Source organism: Copadichromis virginalis, linkage group LG4 (assembly GCF_057382275.1).
Source record: "Copadichromis virginalis isolate Kocher_CV1m ecotype Utaka linkage group LG4, C_Virginalis_male_GT1.1, whole genome shotgun sequence".
NCBI classification, from domain to species: Eukaryota; Metazoa; Chordata; class Actinopteri; order Cichliformes; family Cichlidae; genus Copadichromis; species Copadichromis virginalis.
The window spans coordinates 7,310,429-7,338,197 of NC_140621.1; the positions used below are offsets into that span (position 1 = coordinate 7,310,429).

The following is a 27,769-nucleotide window of genomic DNA, read 5'->3' on the forward strand; positions in this document are numbered from 1 at the left end:
TGGGAAAGCTCGTGTATTTATCGCTTAGAAAAGATGGCAGGCGTGCAGCCGCCACCCCTCCGGAGTCTGGATGATTTCCTCCTGTGTTCGACCCGGTTCGCCACGCCAGATGTGCGTAACTTGGACCGCTGGAATAACCGCATCATTAACAACCTGCTTTACTACCAGAGCAATTATTTCCTGTGCGTGCTTGGCTTCCTGCTCATAGTGGGGTAGGTTTCGTTGTTCTGACGTGGTCAGCACCCCCCTCTCACACTGACCATTCTCTCTCTCATTCTAGTAAGCAGCAAAGTTTATGAATTTGCAGGGTTGTGCTGAACTCCTTTTAGTGACTTGCATTTCAGCAACAGCCAAAACGAACAGGCTCCATGATCATGACATCGTCTCTTGGCCATACAGTTTCACACACGAGAGCGAGACACAGATTTGGAGTAATGAACATCTTAGTCAGATCTGCCAACCTCCATTTCTCGTGGGAATGGAAGAAGGCAGCTGATCTCAACGATCTGTTACAGCACGTTAAAGGAAATGCCACACAGTCCGAGAACTAACATATTTCCTTCCAGTTCTATCCTTAAACCCAAAATTTGAGGTTGTGCACCAAGAGTGTGTGTTGTTTTTTTTTTTTGTTTGTTTTTATAGAGTAGCAAATTGGGAACAAACAAGTTTTAGAGACCGGACAGTGAGCTCATAGGAAGGATGAAAAGCGTATTAGAAATAAACATCAAACCAAACAACCTCCACATTGGTTCAAGTTTAATTACTTTAATTGTGGACAGACCTCCTGCCTCCATAAACGTGCACTAGGAGAATCTTCTGGACCACACTGAACCAAAAGATTCAAATGCAAGTTGTAACTTTAAGGAGTGGAGCAGATGACTTGGAGGCATATCATCCAGTTTCAATTTGACTAATCAAGATCATCTTCTTATGTGACAAGTACATAAGGTGATGAAAGAAGTTTGTAGTAGTTTCTCTTCTGGCACAATATGGCTTGCTGGTATGCACCACAATTTAGATTATTTACACTGAATGTAAGAAAAGCACTGTTTGTGTTTTTGTTTTTTTTTCCTCAAGAAACTCAAATTACTTTCTTTAGGACATTGAATGCACACACTGTTCATCTGCTGTAGACAGTTTTTCAGACCCACGTTTTTGTTGAACTTTGAATTTAGTTTCCAACAGGACTGCTAACATATTCAATGAATTCATGTAGAGTTACTTTATATAGTACACTTAGTAATATCCAAAGTCTGTATATGACAATAACATAGAGAGTGAATCAGGACAACGTTCATTACAGTTAGTCCAAATAACAAAGGCAGACGACAGATCAGGGGTCTGTACCAGAAAGCAGGATCACTGACCAGTTTCTTGGTCTGAGTGAACGGGGTTTAAGCAGCTGATTTCTCAGTGACTGGCAGAACCAACAGAGAATCTCTCAGTAATACTTGTTTTTTCCTTATTAAGCATTAAGCTCCTAGGACCTGGCGTCCACATATGTGGACATCACATTTTGGGTTGTCTGGACCAAAATACTAAATTTTGCTCTACAAGGACCTGATATCCACTTACGAGGATATTATACTGCCACTGTTCTATCGAAATTTAAAACTAATTTCTTCATATGTGGATGTCATTTTTTTCAGAACCAAAAATCAGGTAAAAAAAAAAATCACGTAATTCTTTATTTTTACAGTCATCAGGTCCCAATCAGCCCAAATAGCAAAGAGAAATTGAAAATGCATGACATGAAAGAGTTCGGGTCTTTGGAGGTCAAGATGCTAGTCTCATTATGTATATCCATTACTTACAGTTATTCCTGTCTCCTCTCAGGTATTTCGAGCCCTTCCAGCTTTTCACTGGCATGACGGTGGTCACCTTGTTGTTCACTGGCTTTGTCTGGGCTGCAGAGAACCAAGCTCCTATTCGCCGTTTCCGTAGAAACCACCCAACAGTCTCTATGTTGGCCATTCTTGTGGCTAGCTACCTCTTCATATCAGTGCTGGGAGGAGTGGCCGTATTTCTGTTTGGGATAGCCTTCCCTATATTCAGTAAGACAGAAAAATACACACTAAATCGTATGCTGCAAATTTGACCAGATTATGAAAACAAAGTTTGGCTGTTTTGGGAACCTGTGAAGCAGGCATTCTTTTCACAAGTGCATGGGCTTGGTTTTGATAAATCAACATCTCTAAAGACTTTCCAAACCACTGCCATGTGATACATTGGTTTGCTTTATTAGCACTGGAGTCAACACTTGTGAGTTAGTCTGACCGATCAGTAAATTTGTCTTCATTGTTGTTTATCAAGTTGCTTTTTAAAAGACATTTCTGGAGTAGCCAGGCATTAAAGTCCTGATGCATGATGACCAGCTCTACCTACTGAGCCACAGCTAGGTGGTAGAGCAGATAGCATCATAGCCTGCATAACAGCCCCATCTTTACTTCTGTATATGGTGTTTGCCGATCAGTCTTGGTGTTGCAATGTAAAAAACGTTGATGTTTTGACTCTGTCTCTTGCTCATATTTAAATTGAGAGAAGTTATACATATACTGAGTTTTTGTACCTGTGCTTTGATACAAAATAGGATAAATGAGGAGTTGCAGGTGAGCATTCTGGATAAAAAAAAAAGAGAGATGAGACATTAAAAGGACACGTTGTAAATTAATGGTTATTCATTATTGGGTTGTACAATTCTCTCATTGCATTAAAGGGAAATAGTATGACGTGTAAAGGCTTCTTGCAGATGACAGCCTCACGTTTCTGTTGGATTCTCCTGAACCACTTATTGCTTTGTCCTTGGGTTTTCATAGCAATTATAACTCAGGCCATAGGTTTGTTTGTTAGGAAGTTAGTTTAAGTTCTAAAATCAAACTTATGAAATTATGCTGTGGGTAGAGCCATCATATTTTTGGGTTGTCGCTCTAGAAAAAGACTTAAAATTCTAGCCAGAACCACAAAGTTATCAACTTTTTTTGCACAAATTTGCAAAAAAGCAGCTTGTTTGGGGAAAACACAGATAAGGTTCAAACATAAATCGAAGCATGAAAAATTATAAATATTATTATAAAATAAAGGCCTTTATTATTAGGTAATGTGTTACAGATAAGAAAATAGCTGCCTGGTCATCCAAAGATAACATGATTGTTTTTTGGTGTCAATATGGACAGCTGCTGAATTTGAGCAGAAGCTAGAAGAAGGAAAGCAAATAGTTTGCAGAACTTGTTGAGGACTTATTGTGTGTCTGAATGCAGTGTGTGTGGGTCTTATTCAAACAAGAAGCAGAAAAGTTCTGTTGTACAGAAAGTCTTGTCTCTCTTCTTTCCAGTGGTTCTCATCCATGCATCAGTGAGGCTCCGCAGTCTGAAGAACAAGCTGGAAAACAAACTCGAAAGCATTGGTTTGAAGAGGACTCCAATGGGAATTCTTTTAGAGGCCTTGGGACAGGAGCAGGAGGCAGGATCCTAAACAGAATGAAGAAGATGATGGTGGACAATTGGGGGGAGAGATGAAGGTGAAGATGTAGGTGGGCGATAGCAGGGAGAGAAAACAGAGCATCACAACATTACCATAGCGAGAGAGGGGGAGTCAGCCAAAAAATGTCAAGTTGTGATTTGGTTTGTTAACTGATCAAAATCAGAAGTAACAGCATGACTGACAGGTGACAGTCTCAGAAGTCAACAGATATGAAGTCATTTCTGGTCTGTCTTTGCACTTTAAGCACATTGTTTTGCAAAGTCTGTCAATTCACTACATGTGAAGTGATGTAACCATGTATTTAGCTTTCTGTGGATGATATTTCCATAGAGCTTGATAAACTCTAAATATTTCTGGAAATTACTTAAAAAGAAAAACACATACACTCTCAAAGTGGCTTATTTATATCCGTCCAGTGTGTAATATCTAGAAAATTTATTTTTACATCAAAATATGTATTTTGAAAAGAAAAAAAAGAAAGAAACAAAACCATGATTTGTGGGTTTTATTCTGTTGTGAGATCTGATGCCACAATTTAATTTTGTCCTCTGCACTCTTCAAATCAACCGTCTGAACCAGAACAAAAACTGTGCTGCATCCTGTCTCACACTGAATACCAAGTAATCCTTTTTATTTCCATATCCTAAAGTATGACAAAGCTTATTCCTAAAAGCTGTCATATGAGATTATTAGCAGAATTCATGTTAAACCAGCCCAGCCTGTTTACTTTGAATAATGAATCTAACCGCCCAAGTATCAATCCAACCATGTTTTCCTCATACAATTACAAATCAATTGTATAATGTTAACTTCAAAAATGTCTTCAAATATATTTTTCCCTGATTTTTAGTACTCTACTGTTTTCAGTTATTTCTTTTCCCCGTTGACATAATAGTATTATTAGTACTAAAAACTAAAACATCTAGGTTGCACAGGCAAAAACCTCAACTTAAGGCTTCGCAGTGGAACTTGTGTATTCAATCAGCGACTTTAGAGTGGCTACTTCCATATTTTATGTCAATTCTTTGGTAGAGCTGAAGTGTAACGTCCAAATAAATCTGACTGTCCTGCCAATACGGGACATTAGAAGTCAAAATTACAAACTATCTATCAATCCATTTGTAACAAGGCAATAAATGTAGTGTAACCTATAAACATTATAGCATTTAAGCTAATATGGTTTTGTGGAAGCAGCAACAGAAATTGACTTTATAAGATGGATATTTTGTATTAATACAACAAGCAGAGCCAAAATCTTGAAACACCCTTGGTATTGTAGTAACCCAACCTGTATTAACCAAATTTTTTATAAGTCAGTTTCCTGTTTTTGGTGCTAAAAATGGGGTTGTGCTACAAGAAAATCTTGGTGTGATATGAAGAATGAGGTCAGGATAAATCTGATTGATTGTAGAAATCTTTGAGGACCAGTAAGTGCAGAATAGGTGTATGAAAGAAACAAATTAATATTTAAAAATAATTATTATATCTATTTTCTCAAGAAGAATAAGCTTTACTCACATAGCTCCCCATTACATTCCACATCTTCTTATCACTGGGATTGCCCAGTCTCTCAGTGCTGACAGCTGATTAAACCATTTCAGGAGGAGATCAGTAAAGTAAAATTTTCTTAGAATTTCTTAATAAAGTTTTGTTACCATAAATAAAATGCATTGCCTGCTTTAAGAGCATTTGTGGTAACAGTACACTTTTCTCCTAGCCACACTGATGTGTCTCAGCACAGACTGTCTGAAAATCTTCTTCACTATTTTTCTGGACTGTAGAGAAAATGTTGATAGACTTTAGTGATCTCGCTTGTGACTGAATATATTATTTTAATCCTATTTGTGACTTTTCTTCTGTTCATTTCAATGCAAGTTTGCAAATAATGCTTCAAAAAGGTTCCTCCAGTACTGTTCTCTTTAAACCAGTCATTATGAAGTAAACAATATAAGATTTTGTTTATGTGTGCACTTTTTAATGTTTAAAGAACTTGTTACCCTGTTGTATATGTGCCATTACAGATTTGAAAATCTCTGTTAGTACAGGTAAACACAGCAATCGTGATTCTTATAGATCCTGAACAAGTCATGCTTCTGCTAATCTTTTTTTTAACCATCAGCCAAACCTCTTAATGGTTGGTCTGACCCTGCTTCACAACATAACTTTGGACACTTAAATCCGAGCTGCAAGAATGTAAATTGAAAGAAGTTTGTTGAATGACGATAAAAATGTAACAAATCCTGAAGTGTTGCCTTCAAATCAGCTTAATGTTTGAATTGTGTTTCTTGAACAATGTCCTGGAATGTTTATAGCATTTTTTTATAAATAAAAAAGAATGTCAAACTGCAGTTTGTGCTGATTTTCTAGTAAGCAATGCCAAAAATGGAATAAATTAAACTAAATTAATGTGCAAAAAAACATGATATAGAGATTTTCAAAGAACCTTTGGTTTGTCAGAATGATGTACCAAGTAAATATCTTACAGTAAAAGTATGACAGCGAACGCCAGACAGAGGTCACAGTCAACTAGTTGGCAGGTTAGAATACAGAAGAAATTATATCAATCTATCTTACTTCACCAAATGTTATAAAAAGAGGCAGATTTTAACCTAGGTCTGTCCTTACATTGTATCTGTGGCTTTAATGTGCTCGGCTGTGGTTATAGAGCTGACATGACACCCAGGGAAATCACTGTAGCAGTTGTGTGTTTTTGGCCTGTGAGCAGCATCTGAAGGTAGGGAGCATCTACTATGAGGCACTTTGACATTGTATAGGTCAGGGGAAACTCCTTGTTTGCTGCAAGATGATGGAAAACAATGTGATTCACCTTAGAACAGACAGAGATTTATGATCTATATATTTTCTTACTTATGTAATTCTTATTTCTTTGTGCATTTCTGGTGACCCTTCTCGAGAGAGTGAGCACAACCTGAATGCTCAGTTTCAGGTCTGTTTCTTTGCGCTTGTTAACTTTACAGTGTTAATTCTAGACAAACACAGTGGAAATTTTTCGGTGTTAGGGATGTAGCCATATGATATGCTCTGCTGGTGATATTCAAAATATCATATTTAGAAATATGTTAGTAAAATTACTTATTAGTCCCTGTATTCTTATTTTGATTGCTGGGAGAAAGACACAAATCACGAGACCAGCAGCCTGTTCTTATATTTCACATTCACTAATAAATTATAGTAAACTGTTTGCGACAGACCGAAGTAACACGTCTTCAAAATCTGCCGTCAGCTTTGCGTGAACGGAGAGGAAACTTCACGGCCTGTATTATTGTTGTCGCAGGCATTACTTGGTGAGCAATATTTTGTTTATTTCTTTTAAAAGAAGTCCCCAGCTTAAGTAGGGAAATGCTAACACACACGCCAGTGGGTTTTTTTTTCCTAGGGAGGGCTTATTACACGTCACCACGAGGGTGCTACTTTAAAAAGGTCCCACCCTCCAGGGCAGTTCTAGTGAACAGAAACATAAGCTGCGGTAGTGTAGGAGAGATCAACAAACACCCTGAGCACACACTAAACCTGACTGGTAAGACAGCATCTTTTATGCCCACACTTATTATCGATATATTAATTACTTTGATGTGCTTTTTGTATATTATTTTGTGTCTGTATACTTCTGTGTGAGGGTGTGTTTGGGAGTCGCCAGTGGAGTCACAGCAGTATCCCGGTAATGCTGTATAATGTACGCTACTAACGTGCTTACACTGTTAGGCTCTCGTTGTGTTATGTTTCTTTTTGTAGGGTACAAATAAAATGCATGTGTATGTATAAACGGCTTCTCCGCGATAACACAGTTATCAGGATGTTCTGGATGATCGGGGATAAAAACACTGTGCAACCTGCTGCTCAGGCTCTCCGACTAGATTCCCGTCATATTTATAACCAAGCCTAATTTCAAGAGGCAATGTTACATAATACATGTAAAATGCAATCGTATTTTACAAAGTAAGATTTAACATTTGACATATACAAGAGCCAGCCGGACCAGTAAAGACACACATTAATCCAGTAGCAGAGAAACATTTTTCTGAATTATGATTACTTGATACTTGGTAATAGCCTAATACGCTTTAATTGATTCTTATGGTTATGATCATAAGATGAGAAGACTGATCAGATAACAACAACATTCCTCAATTCTAGCTTTTCATTCTTTTTCCGCTAATTGCTTTTTACATTACACAGAATTGTTTGATAAACTGAGAAGGGGCTAAAATGTTATGATTTAATATTGTTTTACCTGTTCATTTAAAATCCACTCACTTATGACCACAAATCAAAGTTAGCTACTGCTCTTCTGTGTGTAAGAGAGAGTACTGAATTCCTTTGCGTTCACACTTTTTTCACAGTTGTGGGCGCTAACAACTTTTCCGTAGGAAACCCTGAGTTTATTAATCATACTTCCCACAATGAGAAGTTTGCAGGGCTGTATTAGTTTGCCAGGTACCAAGTACAATGCCAGATGACTGTCTCAGTCAGGAGTTCTACACCACCTTCTCTAAACAGATCACCACAGAAGTAAAAGTAAACTCAATTCTTGGATGGAGTACATGGAGAGGGGTTTTCCAGGCAAACATTGGTAGTTACATCATGTGGCTGCAGTGAGTAACACAGGCGTTGTGTGCCAGGCAGGTGGTTACCAAAGACTTTCTAGAAGTAGGTCAAAGTTACTGAGAGCAGTGATACAGGCCAGCCCTGCCCTGTGCCTGCCTTATCTCCTCATACTAACTGTCAGAGCTCAACTGCTCTAAAGCAGGCTACACTGACAGTGGAAGATTACATTTGATAGCTGGAGTTAATATCAACATCATAATGGTGGGGGGTGTAGTACTAGCATCAATTATAGGCTAATCGAAGGGTAATTCTAGTGGTTAGAGCGTAGCAGTAAGAAAGTTCTAACTTTGTTACAGCTGTTAAAATGAATCAGACTTTGTGAAGTTGTAAATGGGACAGAAACTGTCTGGGCATCACAGTTTTGCAGGGCTTTGCACTCAAATTACAACACATTTTCATATGGAAGGGACTAAAATATATTTAATATATTTATTTGCAATGATTAAATAAGAAACAACATCTAAAATTTGCCAGATTGCCTTTTTCGGATTAGGCCCTGATCAATGGAGAATTGGTGTATTTTCCTATCTTCTTTACTTTCCCATTGAGCCACGATATAGAATAGAACCTAAAAGAGCTTCTTTTTGCTTCTTGCAGGAGAACCACGCAAAAGAAGAGACACCACAGCGGTGGTGACCAACATCAAGCTTTATAGTCTGCTTTTCTAAAACTACTGTCATCTGCCAAAACAATGCTGCACCTCAAGAAATACTTTACAGAAGGCCTTATCCAGATGGCCATCCTGCTGAGTCTCTGTGGCGTGAGGGTGGACGTGGAACTGGAGCCCTACCTGCCTTCCTCTTTGCATGACATGATCCTGGGTCCAACCTCAGCCCTCACCCAAACACAGTTCCACAACCTCCGCAATCACCTGGAGGAAGGCTTGCACCCCAAAAATGTAGAACTAGATGGGTTCTCCACAGCACAAAGGCTGCTGGGCTGGGTGCGCTCTTTGGACAGACTACACGTAAAAAAATGTTTTTCTTTTTAATCGTTATCTCTTTAGTCATCAATACTTTGCATTCCAATTATAAGTTCATGCAATTTTAAGGATTAAAGGAGCAGTTTAAAAGTATGCTTAGATATGATTATAGATAGAACTGTCATGTGAGTTTGTTCAGTAACAAGTTACAGCGGGCAGCAGATTTCGCTGACTTAGCACAAAAACCTGAAACATTTACCTCTTAAAATCCACCAGGTCACCACAGGAGTAGGCTTAAGTGTATTTTTACCCACACGTTAAACAAACATCGTTTCAGAAACTACAAGATCAGATCAAATCAGAGTGTTTTACACATATCTGATCTTCTATTGTAAGATTTCTGTTTGGGCATGCTATATAAAGAATTCTACATAAAGTAGTAGCGGTGCACCTAACTCTAATCCTATACAGCTTATTGTAGGACAGCAAAATGAATGCTTTTGGTAAGACTCCTGTGATCTTGTGAGAAAAGTTCATATAATTGTGAACCTTTCTCCACAGGTTCCACATGCAGAACTAGAGACATGGCTGGTCCAGCGGGAACCAGAACCCCTCCCCATAAGATCTCCAGACCAGGCATCCTTGCTGGAAAGAACTCCTGCTGAAATAGAGAGAGAGTTGACTGCTCTGCCTGCGGAGCCACAAGCTGAACTTGAGGATGAAGAGGAGAAAGAGGATACAGAGGTACAGCAGTTTTATATGGAGTGATTTGCAACATTCAAATATAGGTTTTTCTTCTGTTTATTTTCATCTTCATGTGCCATGCTCCTCTAAAACCATTTTGACTTATGTCTGAACTAGGTTAAGTGCAAGTGTGTGCAAAGGTTTATTACATGTTCTCTGATAAAATCATCAATAAACAGTCCCATAAGAGAACACACAGCCTTTATACAGGGATGTCTATGCTGTAATAGTTAACACTAGGCCAAAGAGAATTAAGTTACAAGGGTTGACCTTTATCCTTGAGATAACAATGTGTTATCTAGAGGATAAAATCCTGTTCACATGCAGCTTTTACAGCTGTTTGTGAAATTGTTTCTTGACAATTGGCTCTGTCTGTTTAAAGCCTTTTCTAATTGGTATATTGGCACTCATAGGGCTGGGAGTAGGGAGAAATAGATGTGAACTGAGTGGAGATGATGAGTCAATAATTTTTTCTTGTGAAGAAAGAGAGCAGACCAAGAGAACATCTGTGTATAACACCTGCCAAGCTGCTGTGTTAAACGGCCCTGAAAGTTCCATTTTTGGTTCATGAAAGTGAAAGGATACCATATGCCCGATAACCACTGTCTTACACCTCAATATGCACTGAGGCGGAGGAAGAACGGAGTGAGCGTGCTTATATGTCCAATCCATTCAATAGTTTGATTTAAAACCACAAATGTCAAACCACAGGGGACCACCAAATCATTAGGTTGCACTGAAAATAAAAATGCTGCTTCTTGTCAAATATCAACAGATTTTTACAAGTCTGTAGGTCCACCCATATTATCACTGAAGTATCAGTGTAGATATGTTGGAATGAATAGAAACCGCTGGCCATTATTTACATATATACTATATGAACGAGTGATGTCGACTAAAGAGCTGTTTTTGTTTGTTGACTGTCACCCAAACTGAGCTTGATGTCATGAGAGAGAATGAGTCAGAGATTGATGAGTCACTAGGAAACCTCACCTCACCGCACATGACCTCACTAGGAAGCTGAAGTAATAAAATCAGTACAGTTGCAACACATGAAAGAATAAAAGCAAGAGCCTGCTGTTAGCTGTAGCTTTTCTTCTTTTCTTGTAGTACACTGTTTGAGTCTTTGGGGTCACGCACACTGCTCACTACTCTTTTAATGCCCACCGACTGGTTCAACTAATGGTACTAGATACTGAATAACTGCAAGTTGTACAGTTTGAGTTTTATTTATATTTTAATCTTAATTTATTCAGATATTTTCCTAGTGAATTTCCCCCTTGAGAATTTGTTGAAGCTTGAAGTTAGGGCCTGGCCTCATTGACAGGTGTGTAGACCCAGGCAGCTGCTGATTGGACTTCTCCAGTGTCTCTGTTGTTTTGGTACCTTTTGCTAATGGCAAACAATATAACTTGTTGTGTGATATAGACTCAGTTACTGAGGACTAAATGGAGGGATCTGAGTCTGTGCTTTGCACCCCTACAATTTATGGATGAAGCTTGCTAACTAAGCTTACTAGCGTTAACGGATAATTTAGTAGTTCAAATATAGTCACATCTTAAAAAAGAAAAAACAAACAAGCGGCTCTATAGGTCTGTGTGGTGCTCCACAGTGTGACTTGTTGAATCCATGTTGATAGTTTACTTCCAGTTCATATCTACAAATCCACTGGGGAAACAAGGCAGGTGAACTAAGGATGAATATCCCACATTGAAACAGAGCCATAAATAATAGTAGTAGTGTCAAAATGTTAACTTTAATTTTAGGTAAGCGAATGTGCTGATGAACAGTTCACTCCATGTTACTGCTTGCTGCTAGTTCCATTTAATAATGGCAACAGCTCTCACATGCCTGGTCAAGCTTTGACCAGAATTAAACACTCACATAACCTGTCTTAGTATCTGAGTACTGTAACAGTAAAAGGGCAACCACATCTCTCTCAGCTTACAGTGTTAAGGGTTTCTTGAAAAATACATAGAAAGATCACCATGAGTGTATGATTAAATAATCATCACTATAGACGGGGTTACACACACTAAATTATGACTAAACAAAACACTGTGACCGATGCCAACAAACAGAATGTACAGTATAAAAATAACCCACATGCTGGCCAGCATGTCCAGTCAGGACAAACACACACACACACACACACACACACACACACACACACACACACACACACACACACACAGCTATCCCCTCGTCATCAAAATGAAAACAAATATAATGTCAGCTATCAGAATCAACTAGCCAGCGTACACACAAACACAGTCACACTCATACAGAATGAAAGCCTTATTAGTGTCCTTCAGCCTTGTGACTGTCTGGCTTGTTTTGAAACCTGATCACTAACTTATTGCTTACTGACACACATCGGCATTACTCCGTTTTGCAATCCCTCCTGTTTACAGCAGCAGTTCAGACATTCACAAGCAATGAGCCGTCATGCTTGTAAACAAACGCACATTATTGCATGAGGTTTTAACTTGCACTTGTGGTAGGAAGTAAACAGGAGTAGCGAGCAGTGATGAAACTGATCATATAAATAAGTAAATAAATCAGTTACATTGCTATAGTCACAACTAAAACAATTTAGCAGTTATGATGAATGGAATGATATGGGCGCAAAATGAGACACTAAGCTGAACTCCTGTCATGCAGCAGCAATCTAGCTTTGATTTATATTCTGTATGTTGAAAGCCACATTTTTGTCTCAGCTGACCAGCTGCTGGGGGTCTTGTGTTTGTCTCGAAAGTCCCCAACCAGGTCAGGAAGGTCGAAGATATTTTGAGCCAGTCTGTCTGTTTGTTGCCTGGTAAAACAGAAAATGCATCTGACAGATTTCAGTATGGAAATTACCCAGTATAACTGGCACACGTGTGAAACCTTTGGTGAGCAGTAGTTGCTGGATTTGTAATTGTAATTAAATAATGTATCTTTTATTAAATGTTACTGTTTGACTTTTGTGGTAAATTCTTACAAAATGTTTACCATCTTTGGAAATGAATATAAGTGGGCAACCAGGGAGATAGATATTCGTTTAATGCAGGGGTGCGGAACTTCAGGCTTCAAGGGCCGATGTCCTGCAAGTTTGAGATGTGTCCTTGATCCAGCACTGCGGATTTAAATGGCTAAATTACCTCCTCAACATGTCTTGAAGTTCTCCAGAGGACTGGTGATGAACTAATCATTTGATTCAGGTGTGTTGACCCCGGGTGACATCTAAAACCTGCAAGACTTCTGGCCCTTGAGGCCTGGAGTTCCCCACCCCTGGTTTAATGTACATTGTTTGCTAAACTGCTGGTTTGACTGTGAAAATAAATCTTGTTTTATATATATATCCCCTCAGCCTTTCCTCTCCTCGTTACCATCTGAACGATATTCCAATGTCACGGCTGTATGTCAGTGAATCAATGTCTTGTTTGATCTTGGCATACAGATTGATGTCATCCATGTAGAGGAGGCTGCTGACAATTGCTCCATTCTGTAGTCAGTATCCATAGCCAGTCTTTATCTCACTGAGGGGGTTGAGGCCTATGCAGAGCATCTCCTTGGTAGATCTCACATGATAGTGACTTGAAGTTGGTTCGCCACATGAGTTCCTGATGAAACAACTGAAGGTCCTGATGTACAGTTCTAGGCTTTCCTGGATCCAGGTGTGGGGCATCTTGTAACCAATCCAGAAAGTGCACAATCTCTTGCTAACCATGATTAATAAACTACAGACACCACTATCCAGACCACCCCAGAAGGTCAGCTAAAATAAGCACCCATGTGGTTATTTTTTATTAGTCCTTTATTTATCCAGGTAAAATCTCATTGAGATTAAAAATCTCATTTCCAAGAGAGACCTGGCATCATGGTAACAAATGTCAAAATACATGTACTACATATGTATATAACATTAAAACAAATACAATATCCTGTACGAACATGTGAAAAATATATAATAACAGATCAAATTAAGAGCGATATTAAAAACAATCACATTGAGTAAAAGAGTTATTCTCTCGTTCTTCAAGATGGACTTAAACTCCCCCAAGGTAACCAGTTCTGATAATTTCAGTTCCTTCTGCAGATTATTCCAGGAAGCAGGGGCAGCATATTTAAAAGCCTTTTTCCCCAATTCTGCTCTGATTTTTGGGACAATCAATTGTATGATATTGTGAAAATGAAGGCTGTATTGGTTGTGGTTTTTACGCATATAAACACATAAATAAGCAGGAATCAGCCCAAGAAGAGATTTATAGATAAAGATGTATCTGATTTCTTAGTCATCCAGCAAAGATTAACGATAGGTTAAACTCACTTTTTTTTTTTTTTTTTTTAGACTTCCCTCCAGGAGTGTTTCAGGTTATTGGAGGAGACCTTCCCCTCCACAGAGGAACAATGGGTAGGTTGCCACCATAGTCTGTTCTCTTCTCATTTGTTTTTAATCCTTTCCTTACGTTTAACAGTGCTCAGAATTTCTTTTGGTTGCTTTGACCTCAGCTAAATGATGTTGTTGGTGGAATGGGGGACCTGGAGAGGCAGCCCTCAGACAGAGACTCTCTACTGTTCCCCACTGATAATCCCTCCATGGATTTTGAGCTCCATTGGCAGGATTTGCTAAATATCATGGAACCTGAGGTGACTAGGAGAAAAAAAATGAAAATATATTTACTAAATAGAGTGAGATAAAATTATGGGATAAAATTAAAAAATCAAGATACAGTAAATTTAGATACAATTCTCATTTCTGCCCTCCAGAACACAGACATGGACATGGCATCATCAGACCACAATCTAAGTTCAGGACCATCTGGAACCTTTCGAGGAAATGTGTCTGGAACAATGTCTAACTGCTGTGACAATCCTGTTACAGAAGCTGATCAGGAGACTCATTTGCAACATGGTAATTAATTTCATAATAAACCATAGCTGTTTATGTTATGTCTATGTTTCCACAGCTTTTAAAAATATCTTGGGACCTTTTTCAGTAGATGCTTAGAAAAAATAATTAGGACACTGAGCCCAACTTAACAAAATTTTGTCTGGGTTTTTAAAAATAATACAAAACACTGATCACTTTCATAGTCAAGATTACAGATAGGAATTTGTAAGTTCTAATAACTTTGGAAAACCCTTAAGAAAACTCTAGAGAAACTATATAAGATCCGGACATTTTCTAAATATATGGCATAATTTGCTTTTCTTGTTTACAGACAATTCTGTGAATGTTTGTTCCAAACCCACAACCTGTTGTAAATAATATATGTATATTTTTGCCACCATGCCCACACCATCTTTCCAGGTTTATTAGAGCCTCAATCTGAGTCTGAGCCAGTCCTGCTTCCATTAACCCCTACTGCAGAATTGGATGACCACAACTCAGCATTAAACACACGGGACACTATGAATAACATTAATGGACATCCCTTGAATAGTCCTCCAGACCAAACAGATCTGCTTGCAGAAGAACCTATAGAAGACTTCAGCATGGAACTAATGGAAGAAGATAACATTATCAGTTTTTTATCACAAGTTGATGTGGGTAGGATGGAACCAGAACATCGTCCTGGCATTGATGTTAACTTTCAATCTTCCAATTCCACCCTACCTTTAGATGGAAATGTTATGACCCAAGACCTTGTGGGGTCTCCTTCCAGTCACCTACTGGGGTATGAAGACAATGAAGATGATCTTCCTGTTCCACTTAGTGATCTTTTAGAGGATGCTGCCATTTTGGATGAAATTAGATTGTTGGACCAGGCTCTGGAGGAAGGATTCAGTCCTGAGATGGCAGCCAGATTGGAAGATGAAAGCTGCTTCAACCATGAACTAGCAGAACAGGAAATTGGCAGTGATGATGACCACTTAGGCTCTAAGATTGCAGTCGTAGAAAATCATGGTCGACCATCAACACATCATCATGGCAATTCCACAGGTAGGCAATACCATAACTATTTTATTTACAAAATCTGTAACACTTACAGTTCAGTACAGTTCTTTGAAGAGCATGATAAATAAAAAAAGTGCAGATAATGAAACTGTGAAACTTACTTTGATCTTACTTTTATCTTAATCTTCCTAGATTGTGAGGGTGAGCTAGATTCAGACTCCGGTCTATCCTTGGACTTCAGCCACAGCCTTGCTTCTCCATGTACTTCTGAGGCCTCCTCTTGTTCCTCTTCGTCAACGTCCTCTTCATTTTATGTCTCAGCTACGGGAAGTTCCTTCTCCAAAGATGATGATGAAGATTCTGAGGAAGACTTAGCTGGTTCAGATGTGGAAGCAGTAATGATGATAAAGCAGGAAGAGCTTGAAGAGGAAGACATGGGGGCAGTAGGAGGAGAGAATCATGAAAATAAGCTTGTTCCTGTCGACTATTCTGATCATAGTCTGTTTCATGGGTTTTCCTGGCTGGAGCATATTGGCCATGATCACACGTATAACATGCCCTCGTCCTCCGCCTGTTCTATCCCCCTCGGCAAGATGCCTACCAAACACGCTAAATCGACTCGACAACACGATAGTGTCAAACCTTACCCACAGTCCTTTTCTAGATCCATCTCAGAGAACAAAATTTGGAGTCAGGATGAGTGCCGTGCACGAACCCTGAAGATCCCTTTCTCCAATGAGCTAATTGTTAATCTGCCAGTGGAGGAGTTTAATAGCCTACTGTCCAATTACCAGCTCAGTGAGGAGCAACTTACCCTTATCAAGGACATACGACGTCGTGGTAAGAACAAGATAGCTGCCCAGAACTGCAGGAAGAGGAAACAAGATGTGCTGTTGGGCCTGGAGGACGATGTGTCCTCTTTAAGGCGGCACCGTTCACGTCTACTAAGAGAAAAACGGGAAACCCTAAGGAATCTGCAGGAAATTAGACGCCATATGGAAAGGCTATACAAGGAAGTATTTTCCAGGTTGACAAGGGAGGAAGGGAGTCCCATGGATGCTACAGAGTACATGCTTCATTTTAAACCTAATGGAAGAAACAGTAAAAAACAGAGTCAAAGGGACAAGAAGAAGTGAAGAGATATCAAAAATGTAAAGAGGTTCTTTAAAAGGAAGTGTGACCACAAAAATGAAGGTGGTAGGTTGGTGAGGAAGGAACCCAGGGTCATTTTTAAACAAATAGTCCTGAGTGTCCAAAACCTCAAAGAACCAAGCATGTTTCCCTAAGGGTCCTTACTTGTTGGCATGATTGATGGATTGGGAAAATGGAAGTTGAGCAGTAAATGGAAAAAGACTTGATTCTGGCTTGTGTTAAGCTTCAGGGCAATTTGAGTTTTTATTTAAGTGGGTAGCGAACCCGGGACCAGCATTCTAGAATGCTAGTTTAATGCCTAAGAATTTCTTATGCTTAAAAATATTGTGTTCAACAGCCAGTGTATAGAAAACGGATAGAAGGCCTGATCCTTGCTATCAGCTAATAGACCCCAAAAGTCGTTGACACTACACTGACTATGAGCCAGCGTACACGAGTTGTTTATAGTGATACAGGAAACCTGCACAGGGAAGACTTGGATTTGTGGGGCTCAAACCTGGGTATATTCAGTTCCTAGACTGCACTGTACCCACACAGTACCCTCAGGACAACATAGTTAATTTCCCAAAACTTGAAGACATAGGGTAGAATATTCAGATGTATATTTTCAGATCTAGGCACATTGGAAGCTTTGTGGTATTGCATATACCTTTTTTTTTTTTGGCTAAATAAGCTATATCAGTAGGTTGTAGCATTTCATAGGACATATCCAACAAAAAAAAGATTAAATATTAGCAACATCATGTGTCATGATTTAGAATTATATGTGAGAACAAATTCTGGTAGCAGCACTGTATATTGTTGATGTTTCAGGACTGTTGGTTCAGAATGTGTGTCAATTCGGATAGACTGCTATGTAAACAACCAGGAAAATGAACAGAGATTTGCTCAGTTGTTAACGCAACCAGATGGACATGCTGGCTGATACTATTGTCTAAAACACTGGGAAATACAACTATCATGGCAGGCGTTCAGTGCTTCACACAATGTAAAGAATCATTGTCTGTGATCCCTGTAAGTCAAAGAAATGCAGTAAGACAACTACATAATCAGAATCCTGTTTTTGAAATTGATTTTAAAAAAAGGGTGAAATTTCCAACCTGCATACAAGCCTTGTTTGTATTCTATTAATTCCCAATGTGCTTGCTGGTATTCAAGGACATGGGAACTTAACTTTTTGTAATATAAAAAACATGAAAAAATAAAAATAAAAGTTTTACTTTGCGCCTAGCAGTGTTGTGTTTCTGGCCATTGATGCTGAAATATTGAATTTGGAATATATAACCTGTATACGTTTCATTCTGTATTTTTTCCCCTGCTGTTACAGTTATATATGTCAGGCAACTATTAAGGAAAAAAATTGCTGAGAGGATGCAATCTTGCATTACAGCTAGTGCGCCCCAAAATCAAACACTTAAAATGGAAGGATAATGCAATAATGGTGAGGATGGCTGACATTATGCTAGCAATATTAATAAACACCATTTCATTGAAAGCTCTTAGTGGAAACTATCTTTTAAATTCTGCAGAACAATGCAATGTCATGTTATCACTACTGAATTTTATCCAAGCAGACTAAAGAGTCCGTGCACTCTCAGAGGTGGCATCATCTGCTGTTATAACTTGTCCTTCTACATTTTTCTAGTTTTGAGTTTAAGGTTCTCTGAGTGAGAGACTATCTCTCCACTCCGTGCATATGGAATATGTAATAGAGTGGAGAGATAGTCTTGATATGATAGAGAAAATGCTCCACACAGAAAGGCTCCAGATCACCACACCGTTCAAACCAAAGTTTCTTGCTGATAAACAGTTGTTTATCAATTTATTTATGAGCACATTTGAACAACAACACAAGTTGACTAAAGTGCTGTACAAACTAAAAAAAAAAACAAAAAAAACAAAACTATAAATGAATATAGAAAAATAGAAAACAAGACTCAAAAGCCAAACAGCTCAGTCACAATTAAAAGCTAGGGAGTAAACATGTTTTAAAAATGTTGAGTGTTAGAGCAGTCATAATTTGAAAAGGCAGACAGCTGGCTACTGCTAAATTTACACAAATTGCGCCAAATGAATATATAGGAAGTGGACTGATTTATTGGTTATGCTGAAAATATAGCCTTTGCCAGATGTATCCTTTTTGGTTCTAGTACCGGTATATTAATAGTATATTCACAATGATATGTAACAATAAGGATAGAGTTTGTAAGAAATGTGTATTGACCCTAAACAATTAGTAGCACAAAGGTATAGAACAGGTTTTATTCCAAATTCAAACTTAGAAACACAGTGTAAAATCTAAATACTACATGATATCCTGATGTTTTCCATCAGTAAGCAGTGGCAATCCTTAGTGAAACTTGTGGATCTAACATTGCTGGACTCAGACACTGTGAATGGGCGAATGTAAACTGTTTATCAGAGAAACAGTGTGACTTTTAGAACACTTGAACTTCAAGCTAATCGGTGTACATGTACTGTTACTGTTTTCTGATTTAAATAAAAAAAAGTATCTTTAAGCATAGTGGAATTAATGGTGACGAAGGGCTTTCAATTTCACTTTGGTGGCCTCAGAATCTCATCTCTGCTTTTCGCAGATGATGTGGTTCTGCTGGCTTCATCGGGTGATGGCCTCCAGCTCTCACTGGAACGGTTCGCAGCGGGAATGAGGATCAGCACCTCCAAATCTGAGGCCATGGTTCTCAGCCGGAAAAGGGTGGAGTGCCCACTCCGGGTCGGGGATGAGTTCCTGCCCCAAGTGGGGAGTATCTCGGGGTCTTGTTTGCAAGTGATGGGAGAAGGGAGCTGGAGAGCGACAGACGGATTGGTGCTGGAGTTGCAGTGATGCCGACGCTGCACGGGTCCGTTGTGGTGAAGAGAGAGCTGAGTGTAAAAGCGAAGCTCTCAATTTACTGGTCGATCTACGTCCCTACCCTTACCTATGGCCAAGAGCTGTGGGTAGTGACCGAAAGAACGAGATCGCGGATACAAGCAGCGGAAATGAGCTTCCTCCGAAGGGTGGCTGGCCTCTCCCTTAGAGATAGGGTGAGAAGTTCAGCCATCCGGGAGGGGCTCAGAGTAGAGTCGCTGCTCCTCCACATCGAAAGGAGCCAGCTGAGGTGGTTCAGGCATTTCACAAGGATGCCTCCTGGGTGAGGTGTTCCGGGCACGTCCCACCGGGAGGAGGCCCTGGGGCAGACCCAGGACACGCTGGAGAGATTATATCTCTCGACTGGCCTGGGAACGCCTGGATAAGCTAGAGGAGGTAGCTGGGGAGGATGTGGTCTGGGCTTCTCTGCTTAGGCTGCTGCCCCCACGACCGGCCCCGGATGAAGCGGAAGAAGATGGATGGATGGAATTAATTTTTAAAGAATCTTTTTTCCCAAAAGTGAAATATTGTTCCTTTCGTCACAATGCATTAAGTACATGTCTGGAATAATTTTAATCTGTCTGCTCTTTGTTCCATGCATGTGACCTCTAAGACATTATAAACAGATGATAAAATTCTGATGATCTAATGTCATTCATCTCAATTATTTCAACAACAAGCGTGAAAAAGAAGCTTTACAAGACAGTTGTGAAACTTGCTATAAGGTATCGTTTGGTGCCGGTCAAAATAAAAAGACAGGAAGCAGAGCTGGAGAGTGGATGCTAGGGTTTTCATTGTTAGATACCCGGATGGACAGGATTAGAATTGAGTATGTCAGAGGGTTGAGTGGCTTGGACACATGTAGAAAAGGAATAGTGAATATATTCAACAAATTATGTTGAATATGAAGCTGCCAGACAGAGGAAAACCACACAGAAGATTTAATATGTGTTGAAGGACATGCAGATGCTACATCGACATAGGATGCTACGGCTAGGGTGAGATGGAGGTAGAAGATCTATTGTGGCAACCCCTGAGTATTCGGCCATTAGAAGTAGTTCAACAAATGTGGTTGGTTAAATTCTGTATTTAGGCGTTGAAGGCTAGGTGCAGATAAGCTGTTGCTTTGGCCTACACCCTGCCTGAAAGGCTTTTTTTTTTTTTTTTTTTTTAAACCTTTTTGTTTTGTTATGGCAGACAGACACATCCCTATCTTAGATTATACAGAATCTAGAATCTGAATCTGCACTTAACAACTCAGGATATTTATTTCAGCATCTCCACTACTTTTCTTATTCTGCATCTGCTAATACTGAGAAAAGTGGCTACTAGAAAAGAACACATTTTAAGTGTCTTGGTTGGTAACTGTATGGAGATTCTGCTTTTGCAGTTTTTCTGGTCAGAGTAATACATCTTTGTGTGCACCTTTAAAAAGTAATTGAGAGTCCAAAGCCCAAAATAATTAGAAAACAAAAACCTTTTATTTTTTTCAAAACAGCTAAAAGTAGATCAGCCATGATGCCAACATAGCAAAGGAAAATGAACATGCAACAAGACAACACAAGCTAATCCACTAAAAACAAACAAAAACACAACAACAAAAGTTTGACACAAGATGAGAAAACCTAAGTAGCAGACCTGGGTGCAGATAGTTCAGTTCCTTCCAGTCAGTGGTGAAGTAGTCAGGATGCAGGACGTGTCAGGACTTCACAGTAAAAACTTAAACCAGACTAGTTTAGCCTCTTGTGTTTGATTTAAAAGGCAAGAAACTGTTGCAACCTTTACCCAGTCTGTGTATGCATGAAGTACTCTTGTACGGCTTCCATATGTGACAGTCAGGGCTAAGGCTAATAAAAGGAGCGAAAAACAAAACAGGCACAGCAAAACGCCACCTGAAGTATGAACCGTTTTGAACCAGCTTACCCAGATATGCCAGCTACTGTTCTAACTTTAATACAGTATACATACATGTACACAACCGGGCTACATTCAACACAGAACACTTGACAAGTATTTTTAAACTGATTCTGCTCAGCATGCTAAAGTTTTAAAGATACATCCTAATTTATTCACCAAAATAAGTGTCAAGCAAAGAATGTGAAAGAATACTGTATGTTAAGTGTTGCCCGGGCAGTGCAAGCTCAAATAATACAGCCTACAAAACACAGGTAAATGTGTGTGAAGATATAAAAACAAATTAGTGGAAATAAAGATCATCTGACAAACTTTCAGCCATCTGCCACAGCAGTGAAACCCACTTGTTTGTTATCGAGTCAGAAGACACCGCCACCTACCAGCCAAAGTGGCAGCAAACTTAACAAGCTGCCTTTATAGTTCAGCAGTTCATATGGCCGTTTTCCTGTTCTTTCCAAGACTACAGAAGCAGCTGACCTTCAGTGGACTTAGTTCACTTAAATGTTTTGCCCAATCAGAACAGCTTCTTAGGAGAGCTCAAGATGTGAGTTTTTTCAACTTAGGCCCCTTCCAGACATGCACTTTTTTCCTGAAAAAAAAAAAAAAAAATCCTATCTATTACCAGACTGAGACTAACAGGGAACAGGTCTGAAGATCACATGAATAGATGGGACCAAAATGTCCCCCCATGTCTCAGTCTCTTTCGCCTTTTACAAATTCAGAAGAAAGATCCGACTCACCAAGTGTGCGCAACAGAGGTTACATGTTCCAACCCTGGCAGCACTTCAAGTCTATGCACATTGTCAAAAAACATGAAGTCTTAGCATACAAGACACAAGGCTCTTGGAAACTGTATGTATCAGTGACCCATGTTTTAGTAACAATGTAACAACTTTGACAGAATGTATCTGAAAGGGGCTTTAGTATCACTAAAATAGTTTTGAGTACAGACAGAGTGGAGAGAGTAACTTTCAGGAAACACTGCATACAATGTTCACAAGCAGCTCGTTTAAAATAATAACCACACCAGACAGTACTAGGTAACCAAACAACCAAGTATAACATGGTAATACTGGCTGCAGTTTGGGACTCAAAACCAGCGACTAACAGCAGGTAACATACTCCACTCTTCACATTTAACACAACCTTTACCACTTGAAATGTCTGTAAACTAGCGGCTAACAAGAGCCTGTTTATCCCAACACATAGCTTATAACATGAAGCTACTGTCATAGTAGTTGAGTGTCAAAATGTCCAACTATACTGCATTTTTTTTGGTGAAAATACATTGACTGGTATTAAATCCACATCTCAGAATAGTGGAAATTCCCTGGTCCACTTGTACTGTGACATCCGTAGCTGCCACGCTGGCTGGTAGGATGATTAAGGCCCCTCATGTAGTCTAACCTATCACTATGAACAGTCAATGATGCATGAGATTAAAATGACCACATCAACAATAATGAGAAAATGGGTGGCACAAAGAACAGACACTGAAAGGACATTGTTTGTCCATTCTTTCACTCCTCACTTCATCCCCATTCAAAAGAATTTCCCACCTTTGTATCCTGACAAAGCAGGAAGTAAACTTTGTCCTGTCTGTCACAATTTGTGATCTTCTTTTACAACCTCCCCCCCTCTTCTTTTTCCCCTCCTCCCCCCTCTTCAAACAGATATCTGAAATAAGGAACAGTGACTGGAGGAGAAAAACTTACAAATCACAGCCAAATTTTGAGCTTGCTTCAAGGCAAAGAGGTAAGCTGACAGCTGGCTGCCACTTTTCACTAAGTGTAGGAGAAAATTTCATAATTTCCACTGTTTTCAGTTGAATATTGGTAAACATAGTGGGGGTTAAGGGAGGAAGCTAAGTATCAGCATACTTGTTTAAAAAAAAGATGGTAAAAATAAATAATTAAAAAATTTTCGGCCAAGATACAGGTGGGACCATCTTTTGAGAATTCCTTGCAGGGCAGGAAAACAATTCTTATTCCCCCTCTGTCAGCCACATTGGCAGATATTTTTCATTGCTTTTGCTGCCAAAGTTGCTGCTAGAGCTGACCAACCTGGATGACACCTCACCAGGGCACAGTTGATTTCCTGCCCTGCACCTCCCTTTTTTCTTTGCACCCCCCAAAAAATCTAGTCTTTTTTGTCTTCCTCTTTCTTCTCCTCTTCTTCTGTGGGGTAGGAGTGCCATGTGAGGCGTTCCTCATAGAAAGAGATGACCACTTGTGGACATTTGACGTTTGCTTCCTTAGCTGGGACAAGGTCAGCCTCATCTGAGTTTTTCCTGTTGAGTTTTATTGAAGAGAGAAATCTCATTAATGTCAAGAACCAAACTTCTTATTTTGAAGCCATAGCCAATGGACTCACTGGCCTTTTTAATAGGCCCACCTGTTCAGCTATATTCTGACAGCTGGTGCATACATGCATGCTGATCTGAAAATACATTGTATATTATTCTGTAGATGTGGTTACACTACAGACACTTCTTAAATATTGACAAAAATGCCAGATCTTTTCTTGTAAATGTCCATATCCATGCAAAACAAAATGATTTTATTTGGCTGTAAAATCTCAGGAACAACCCAGTCCAACCAGACACAGATAACCTAGATGGGATATTGTCACTTAAAATCCTTCTCTTAATCTAAAATCATTCAACAGCCCTGAATGATCAGGACCCAATATATCTTAGACCTCACAACACTTCCCTCTCAGTCTGCAGGCTTATTTGTACTTCCTGGAATTTCCAAACAAATAATCACTTTTCTAATCATTAACAAAAATGTAAAATGAATAACCTTGAGTAACAAAAAACCCATAAAAGAGCTTTACCAAAAGCTCTTTGAGTTAAATTGATTAAAACTCACAGTTTCCCTAATAAAGTGCTCAGTTACACAGTACAATAAACTCTGGAATCCAGAGTGAGAGGAAAAAATAACTTGCATCTATGAATTTATAAGACCTTTCGCTGAATTTGGATAACTTCTAACTTCCAAATGACAGAGCGGAGAAATAACGGATTCATTATGATACGTTTGTGACAATGAAAACTTACCACTTCATAAGGAACATCAGCTCTCCACTCGAGTCTGTCGCTCCAATAATCCTCTCAGGCTGCAGTCCTCTGCCAAAACCTCTGGCTTTCTCACCCTAGACACAGGAAGGCATTTGACAAAAGGTAAGGAAAACAAGCAGGCAGGGGACATCACTCCATAGACATTAAAGCAACTGTTTCTCAGGATTACCAATGATGTTTGGGGCATGTTTACTTATCCAAAAGTCTCAGAAAACAAAAAATTCCCAATAAACATTGATTATATCTCATTATAAACTCCATTACTAACCATTTCAATCAATATTTGGTGTAATGGTGTATACCCCTCACAGATCACGGTTCAATTAGGATAATTCACTCGTTTTTCATAAAAAACATTTTAAAACTTAATGTATGTTGGAAAGATCAACATATATCAATAGTTTTACATGAAATTGATTATTTTAAAGTTATTTTACAATTTCTATTTTTCTCTTTTTTATGCAGTGATGCAGAAAAAGTAACATGTGACATGTCTTCTGGGTTAAATTGACCCGCTGACTTAAAATCAAAACTAATGACTCAAAAGGATTTGTAGTGAAAGTAAACTTTATTTAAGCACTGTTTTAGATCCAGAAAGGATCAAAATACGAGATTAGCAATATGAAGACAGTGTGTGTGTCTGAGTCGCCACAGTACACTAGTGACAGACCATCAATGTTGTGACAGCAACACTATGCAATGTTTAGAACTAGAAATACACAAAAATTAATAGGTGGAACTGAAACAGGTGCATGTGTCTACACAGCACATGAGGGACATGTCATCACTGAATGTTTTGTGCAAATGAATTTTGCACTTTTTACAGAGGTCATGCTTGTCTTGACATCATCAGATGGCTTGCAGAACTGGCATCTCTGCTTCTTCCCACCAGCAGCAATCTAGAAAGAAGAGGATGATGATTACTATGTTTTTTGCTGATCTCAAGACACACACAACATACTCTCACAGAGACACACACTTACCTCAAGCACTGGTGTAATGGGTGAAGCCCTCTCCCTCACTGTAGCTGCAGCAGGTGGGGTCCTTGGCATGTGCTGCCTCCATTGTATATGCGGTACCACAAGTGCCTTCCCCAGCTCCTCAAGAAAGATGCGCCTCTTGTACAGCTTTGACATGTACCACTCAGGAAAGATCTCCGTCCAAAGGACAAATGCGTCATAGGCGGACAATCAATCATGTTGTAAAAGATGACCAGTGGCCAGCGTGCAGTCATTCGCTTGGTCCTGTAGGACACTGTGACTTTGTCCAAGTTGTCCACCCCCCCCTTAGGTGGCACTGTAGTCTTTCTCTTTAGAAGCTCCTGACCCAAGTTGTAGCTTGTGAAAAAACTGTCACATGTTATGCTGTGCTCCCTGAGACCTTGTGCCCCGATTCTTCTCTGGGACTCCTCCACCCAGCTTTTCAGCATGCATGTTCAATGCATAGCTAGTGTTTGCATCACATGCTGCCCAGATTTTTATGCCATATTTGGCTGGTTTGGTAGGCATATATTGCCTGAATGGGCAGCGAGCTCGAAATGCCACTAGTCTTTCATCCACTGTGACATTAGGGCCTAATGGGCCTTCGGGGTGCACATACGTAAATGAACCATTTTTATTTTATTTGTTGAAGCCAAGTACAAGAAGTTCCATACTCAAAAAACCCTTTTAACTATTTTTTTAAAGATTTTAAAAATGGGTCAGTTTGACCCAGACATAACAGGAGGGTTAAAGCAACTGTGGGGAGATTTACAACACAAACAACTTTTGCGGGGGGAGCTTGACTGCTCAGATTCTTTACTGAGGTTCTCACCTCCTCCTTCTTTCTTTTGCTTCCTCGCTCTTCTCCATCTCCCGAGGTTTCACTGGCTGCTTTCCGTTTGCTCTCCTTCTTTTTCTCTTCCTTCTCTTTGTGTTTCTGCATGTACTCAGCAATAAGGTCGGGGCAGTCCAAGTTTTCTTCTGGCTCCCATGTATTGTCCTCACTAGATAACATGAGTGCAGATGGAAAGATGTGATTTGCAGATATTCTAGCTCAAATTAAATCAATCTTTAATCTAAAATTCCTAATTGTATTCCCTAGTTCTTTTACATTTTTCAGTCCATTGCCTTGTTCAATGAGCACGTCACCATGACAAATATAAAAGCTACAAAAAAAGCTGAAATTTGGTTAAGCTAAAAAAACAAAACCTCAGACATTTAATTTTAAAAAGTTAGTTTTGTAAAGTTCACTTTTCAATTGAACACAGTTAAACAAAACTAGTCACTACATTTGATAAAGATGTGTCAGAATAAAGAATCTAACTAAAATATGAAAGATACATTTGCACTCACTCTGAGAAGCCCTTCCATTTGAGCAGAAACTCCACTTTGCCCTTCACCACTCGGCGGTCCAAAACCTTTTCCACCACATACTCCTCTTCTTCCTCCTCCTCAGCTGCTCCTGCTACAGGGGCTGCTGTTGCTCCTGCAGCTGGTGGTGGAGCTGCTGCAGGCTGCTCCTCCTCCTCTGCCTTCTTGGGCTTCTTTCCTGCTTGGGTCGCCAGCTTGACGTCTGATAAGATAACCTCTGAAGGTCCCAGGAGGAAAAGTGCACAGGTTATAATGAACTGGTTAGAAAGTTAAAAGTATCATTGCAATTAAAAGACATCAAAATATTACTTTGTGGTCTGCATTATCTCCTTGATCAAAAACTATGAAATGTTGACAGCGCATATCTGATCAGCAGCAATTGGTCAGCCTGTAGATGACAAAAGTGGGTCTATGTGTTTAGCAGAGACTGAACATCTAGAATTTGCGTGAGAGGGCCGTCTCCAGGTAAAACAAATGTTCATGCAGATGATTCTCAGTTAAAATGCATGATGCTTCTACACTACCAAATTATTTTTCCCCACAACTCGTTCTACAGGTCAATAGATTACACTTATATGTTGCATACTGTCTTGATGCATGCTCAATCATCCAGGCAAGGAAATCCCAAGAAGTTGATTCTGCAGGTTTCTCCAACCTTAAACAAGTTACACATTAACAATCATAAAAATTAAACATATGACCCATTGCTGGTCAGTGGTGCTAGTTTCATTCATTATTCAAATGT

General features: G+C 39.3%; 3 protein-coding genes across 3 annotated transcripts; 2 read left to right on the top strand and 1 right to left on the bottom strand.

Annotated features, from left to right (window-relative positions):
- On the top strand, positions 1–5,828 carry praf2 (PRA1 domain family, member 2). The gene is made up of 3 exons (XM_085453340.1): positions 1–212; positions 1,837–2,054; positions 3,332–5,828. Exons 1-3 carry the CDS (start codon positions 34–36, stop codon positions 3,469–3,471), a joined length of 537 nt encoding a protein of 178 aa, XP_085309466.1. The 5' UTR covers positions 1–33; the 3' UTR covers positions 3,472–5,828.
- Positions 5,829–6,956: 1,128 nt separating this feature from the next.
- Positions 6,957–19,219, top strand: nfe2l1a (nfe2 like bZIP transcription factor 1a). Its single transcript, XM_085453341.1, has 8 exons — positions 6,957–7,018; positions 8,704–9,073; positions 9,590–9,772; positions 14,106–14,168; positions 14,267–14,404; positions 14,525–14,669; positions 15,069–15,701; positions 15,849–19,219. Exons 2-8 carry the CDS (start codon positions 8,798–8,800, stop codon positions 16,790–16,792), a joined length of 2,382 nt encoding a protein of 793 aa, XP_085309467.1. The 5' UTR covers positions 6,957–7,018; positions 8,704–8,797; the 3' UTR covers positions 16,793–19,219.
- A 1,917-nt stretch (positions 19,220–21,136) lies between these two features.
- Positions 21,137–26,652, bottom strand: cbx1a (chromobox homolog 1a (HP1 beta homolog Drosophila)). Its single transcript, XM_085453342.1, has 3 exons — positions 26,486–26,652; positions 24,653–24,747; positions 21,137–23,881 (listed from the first exon to the last, which is right to left on the bottom strand). The coding sequence occupies exons 1-3, from the start codon at positions 26,594–26,596 to the stop codon at positions 23,731–23,733; spliced, it is 357 nt and encodes a 118-aa protein (XP_085309468.1). The 5' UTR covers positions 26,597–26,652; the 3' UTR covers positions 21,137–23,730.
- Between the last annotated feature and the right edge of the window lie 1,117 nt (positions 26,653–27,769).

Bases quoted from the DNA above. Each gene is read 5' to 3' on its own strand.
- cbx1a (XM_085453342.1), bottom strand. From the start codon at position 26,596: ATGCAGAAACACAAAGAGAAGGAAGAGAAAAAGAAGGAGAGCAAACGG. The intron at 24,748-26,485 runs GTGAGAACCTCA...TCCTGTGTCTAG, and splicing joins GCAAAAGAAAGAAGGAGGAG to GGTGAGAAAGCCAGAGGTTT. The intron at 23,882-24,652 runs GTAAGTTTTCAT...AAAACTCAACAG, and splicing joins CTGATGTTCCTTATGAAGTG to GAAAAACTCAGATGAGGCTG.
- praf2 (XM_085453340.1), top strand. From the start codon at position 34: ATGGCAGGCGTGCAGCCGCCACCCCTCCGGAGTCTGGATGATTTCCTC. The intron at 213-1,836 runs GTAGGTTTCGTT...GTCTCCTCTCAG, and splicing joins GGCTTCCTGCTCATAGTGGG to GTATTTCGAGCCCTTCCAGC. The intron at 2,055-3,331 runs GTAAGACAGAAA...TCTTCTTTCCAG, and splicing joins GATAGCCTTCCCTATATTCA to TGGTTCTCATCCATGCATCA.
- nfe2l1a (XM_085453341.1), top strand. From the start codon at position 8,798: ATGCTGCACCTCAAGAAATACTTTACAGAAGGCCTTATCCAGATGGCC. The intron at 14,169-14,266 runs GTAGGTTGCCAC...CTTTGACCTCAG, and splicing joins CCTCCACAGAGGAACAATGG to CTAAATGATGTTGTTGGTGG. The intron at 15,702-15,848 runs GTAGGCAATACC...TAATCTTCCTAG, and splicing joins TCATCATGGCAATTCCACAG to ATTGTGAGGGTGAGCTAGAT.